At 39.0% G+C, this 5,437-nt stretch overlaps 1 protein-coding gene across 1 annotated transcript; it reads right to left on the reverse strand.

Annotated features, from left to right (window-relative positions):
• Positions 1-429: 429 nt before the first annotated feature.
• LOC150109480 (uncharacterized) lies at positions 430-1,038 on the reverse strand. Its single transcript, XM_090402457.1, has one exon. The coding sequence runs from the start codon at positions 1,036-1,038 to the stop codon at positions 430-432; it is 609 nt and encodes a 202-aa protein (XP_090258583.1).
• Positions 1,039-5,437: the final 4,399 nt, after the last annotated feature.

The following is a 5,437-nucleotide window of genomic DNA, read 5'->3' on the forward strand; positions in this document are numbered from 1 at the left end:
AATTAGTTTACGAATAAATAATAAATAATTACCAATTTATTAATATATTTAATTCATCTATTGACTTTTATCCTGTTAAATTAGGAAATTGGCGCATTAATTTATATTTAAAAGAAATGTGTGAACGTGTATTTGACCCTTAACACGAGCATATCTCACCACAAGATCATAATTCAAGCATTTTACCCATAAACGAACACAAACACAAAACGTTCTCATGAAACTTAATTTATTTCGTACAAAGAGGAATTCGCTATTTACATAAACAACAAAAATAGCAACCACAAGCCATCCTTCCTCACACATCAAAGAAACATTTTCATTAATATCGTGAAAATGTTCTCTTACTTATTTCTTAACACAAGAAAATGCTCACGGGAAACCCTTCTAGACTTTTCATCTTAGTTGATCGAACATAAATATCCGGATTTAATAATGGTCGCCGTAGCCTACTCCTCCATTCCCGAAACCATCTCCAAATCCATATCTTTCTCCATAACCGGCTCCATTCACGTATCCTGCTCCGACTCCAGCATCACCATATCCTGCTCCATATCCATCGCCATAACCTGCTCCATTCGCATAGCCTGCACCGACTCCAGTACTATCATATACTGCCCCATGTCCATCGCCGATCCCGTAGGCAACTGCAACTGGAACAGCATGCACAAGCTTTACGGAATAACCTCCTGCGAAGTTTCCATGGTAAGGAGAGTTGATAGCGGCTGCTGCTGGAAGACTGTGGGCGGTACCGGGTTCGTTGGTCTTGACCACTGCACGGAAACCTGCTTTGTCTGCGACGTAGTCCACACGACGAGCCCTACCGTCGATGTCACCTAGATTATAAGAACCCACAACGGGACCGTGGGCACTGCCGCTTTCGGCACGCCCGTTGGAGGCTCCGTGACCATCCTTGATCTGATAGGCGAAGGCGTAGTTTCCGTGGTCGTCTTGCTTCCGAGAGGACTCGCTGACTCCACCGAGATGGGCGACTGCAGCAGCCACTAAGGTACACAACACGACAAACTTGGCGATCATGGCTGGGATGGGAATCGTTCGCAGAGGAGAAGGAACTGATACGGACTCCAAGCAGCAGCGTGTTATATACCCTTTCTCCAAGGTCAACTGGGGATTAGACACATTGCTTCTTGTTAAGTATTATAATAAAAAAATAAAATAAAATATGATTAAAGCGCAGGTGAATAGACCAGTTCTCTCTCTAATCGTGATTAAATATCAGTAATCAGATCAATATCTGGACCGCAACCTTTCATCGGAAAGGGAAACACTTGATGACATACTACTTCAGTAATCGAAGGTCTCTTGTATTCAGGGTGTCGCTTTCCTTCTGCTCTCTTGTCTATTAGCAATTAGCCTTAACCCATTTTGAATACGGGAGAAACATATCGTTTTCCTAAATCTACACCTTCTCTCCCCCCCCCCCTTCTTTCACACAGCAAAGCACAAGCTTAGCAGTCGGCTACTTATCACCCACCTTCCTCGATTTCAATATTTTTCTAATTGATTTTACCTCGTCGTGTGTCTCTATACCAAGTACTGAAGTATACAACACACGATCACTTTAACGGGGTATCCAATGACGAATCAAGGTGAAAAAAAAAAAAAGGATCTGATTGTATGGTCCAGAATTAATCTATTATTTGAATAGTTATAATGTGAACAAATAGGGGAAAAATTCTAAATCCCCAAGTATTAGTGCGATTGTAATTCTATTTAATATAAAGCATATATTCATATAATTTATTTTGCTTTATTTTAGATTATATGCTCAATATAAACATGATAGTTTCAGGGTTTTAATTAATTTATCTAAAATTCGATATGGAATAGAAATATTCTTTTTTATTTTAATTTTACAACATTGTATTTATGCTACAAATGCAAACTATTTTACAAAAAGATCTCATTCAGCTTATATGATATCGTCGTCTGAGCAATTCAGGCATAAGCTTTTTATGTCCTGTTCTTGATCTACAGATGAAGTTGGTCTTTCTACCTTAGTCTATTTTACGTCCGCGGTCTCTTCTTCCTGTAGGTTTATATTTATATGCTAGTTTGGGAATCCTATTGTTATTCATCCTTTCTATGTGGTGTAGCCAATTTGGCTGATCTTCTTCTATTTCTTATATGATTTTTTTTGTATCTAATCGTTCTCTTATTTCTGTGTTTTTCTTTTTTATCTAATCTGGTAATAATCCAAATGAACAATCTAAACTGTCCCTGATTCACTTATTGTATTAAGGAGAAGAAAATCTAAGACTCAGATAAGTGGGTTATTTATTTCGGTTCTGATTTTGCACAATTTTTTCGGCAGTTAGTACGTTCAACTACCGTAGTCCTCCTCATCCGCGGTCAACCCCCGACCCAAAAATATTAAACTGAAAATTCCAGAAATAAACAATTTATAATAATGTCGGTAAAGTGGATATTAGATCCAGCATTATTTCAAAGCCGATTGTTTGTACAAACTATGAAAATATCGTAAGTTGTCCTGACAGCTTACGAGAGCATTCCCGAGTTGCACACTACCTACTGTACTTGATTTAAGGTGCCAAGGCAACTCGGGGATGCCGATGATTGTATTCTCGTAAGCTTTCAGGTCAACTTAGGAAACATTCATAGTTTCTACAAACATTCGGCTTTGAAGTAATGTTGGATCTAATATCCACTTTGACAATGTACTTTTACATCCCCGAAATGAATATATCTCTTATATATCTCTTATATATAAGAGATATATTCATATCTCTTATTACCCCGTATATATCTCTTTCTTTTAGTAATAGACAATTCGGCTGATCCCAAAGGAAGTCCAATACCTCTGCGATCAGCCGAATACCTCTGGCATCTCGTTGCAAAGGTGGTGAAAGCTACACGCACCCTGCAGCCTTTCGAAAATCAGGAATGTCTGGAATATAGGAAATACAGTATATATACACTATGTATACTCATATATATATATATATTTCACAGTATAGGAAAAAACATAGTATATACAGGGTTCGGTACTTTCCACGGGGTGTCTTGGAACGTATCCCTCCTTGAATGAGGGGGGGACTACTGTATTGTGCGACTAGGTTACGGGAGTATGGCAGAAATTCTTCACTCGCCATCATCTCGTTTTTCCATGGAAAACAAGATGGTGATAATGGTGGTGACTAGAGTACGAGGGTGGTCTTAAACGTTCTCGGCCTCGACCATAGATGGCAATACTATCGGCAAGATTTTTTTTCTACGTTGGTACATCTGTCATAAGCATCCATGTGAAATTGCAAGTCATTCTATCAAGTACTTTGTTTTATACAGCTGTCTGAAGCAAAAGTGTTGTCAGTATCCCTTGAAATTGATAAAATTGAGTATCGTGCGGTTATAAAATTCTTTGTAAAAGATGGTTTATCGCCAAAAGAAATTCATTCGAAGTTCAGAAAGGTTTATGGGCACTCTTTTCCTTCGTTTCGGAGAATTAAGAAGTGGGCTGCCGAGTTTGAACGTTGCCGTACCAGCCTTGACTATGATCCACGTGAATCATTGTCAAGGCTGGTGCGATGATTCATCATTACGTGAATGACGTCCAAAAAGTGTAACAACACCAAAAATAATTGATCAAGTGCACGATATGGTACTGAATGACCAGGGAGTCCAATGGGTCAAATTGCTGAGACTATAGACATTTCAAAAGAACGTGTAGGATATATTTTGCATGCAGAATTGCAAATGAAAAAGCTTTGTGCAAGATGGGTGCCGCGATTGTTCACAGCAGATCAAAAACACACTCGTATTAAAATCTCTGAACAGTGCTTGGAGCGTTTCAACAAGAATAAAGCTGATTTTGTGCGCCGATTACTATGGATGAGACTTGGATTCACCATTACACACCAGAATTCAAACTGCAGTCAAAACAATGGACAGAAGCCGGATGTTCAGGGCCAAAGAAGACAAAGTCGGTTCCATCAGCAGGAAAGGTCATGTCATTGGTGTTTTGTGATGTTAAAGTTTCTTTATTAATTATCATGAAAAGGGTAAAACAATAACCACAGAATATTATTCCGATCTTTTAACCAGACTAGACGAAAAAATTCGTGAGAAAAGATCCAGTTTGCAGAAGAAAAAATCATCTTTCATCAGAACAATGCACCTGCCCACAAAGGTGTTTTGACAATGGGAAAATTATGGGATCTGCACTATGAATTGTTGGAACATCTACCCTATTCCAAAGATTTGGCTCCCTCTAACTTCTATCTCTTCCCAAAAGTAAAACTGTTTCTCGCTGGTCAGCGTTTTTCTTCGAATCAAGAGGTGATTGCAGTTGCAGAGGGGTAATATGTAGATCTTACTGAGAACCACTGCAGGGACGGGATAATGGCGCTATTGCATCGCTGGAATAAATATATTAGTTTTAAGAACTATTATGTTGAAAAATAAAAATAATTTTGAAATTATGAATTCGTTTTTTTTTCATTTTTAGACCGAGAACATTTCTGACCACCCTCTTATATCTAGACTGAACTGGTGACAAGCTAAAATACACACTTTCTTCAAACATCAGCTAGCATTGGACATTGGAACAGGCTGTAAGCCAGTTGCAAAAAACCTCCTAGTCAATGATTGGAATCAAAAACTTAATAATCATTCTCCTGTCGATATAACATTATGGAAATGACTACGAGACAATTATCTGTGTAACTGATGTGTGTGTGTGTGTGTGTGTGTGTGTGTGTGTGTGTGTGTGTGTGTGTGTGTGTGTGTGTGTGTGTGTGTGTGTGTGTGTGTGTGTGTGTGTGTGTGTGTGTGTGTGTGTGTGTGTGTGTGTGTGTGTGTGTGTGTGGAGAGAGAGAGAGATGAATTTCTATTTCTTTTGTGTGTTTAATTTTCTGAATTAGTTCATCAAACTTTGTTTAAGTGTACGTTCCTCTGACGTCAAAAAGTAAATAAGTATTTCCTCTGAATGCCGCATAATTTTTATTAAAATAAACATGAAGCTGATGACGTTCAATGGGTAATCCAATATTCTACCAATATTTCATGGATAAAACTAATCCAGAAGTGATTTAGTGATCTGCTCGAACAGGATAGAATATAAAATATTCGGTTTTCCAGTTCCTGTGTGAAATCTCTCTCTCTCTCTCTCTCTCTCTCTCTCTATGTTCACTGGGCATCTACAGATGCTGTATGGACACTCCAATGCTCGGTGGTGTGCCACACCAGGCCACGCCATGTCGTTCTGTTGTTTGCTTTTCTGGCGGCCTCAACTCTCTGAAGATCAATCATCACTCCACACACACACACACACACACACACACACACACACACACACACACACACACACACACACACACACACACACACACACACACACACACACACACACACACACACACACACACACACACACACACACACACACCATCCGTCCATC

This window comes from Typopeltis vanoorti, chromosome 2, assembly GCF_054136105.1.
Source record: "Typopeltis vanoorti isolate ZY-2024b chromosome 2, IOZ_Tvanoo_1.0, whole genome shotgun sequence".
NCBI lineage: Eukaryota > Metazoa > Arthropoda > Arachnida > Uropygi > Thelyphonidae > Typopeltis > Typopeltis vanoorti.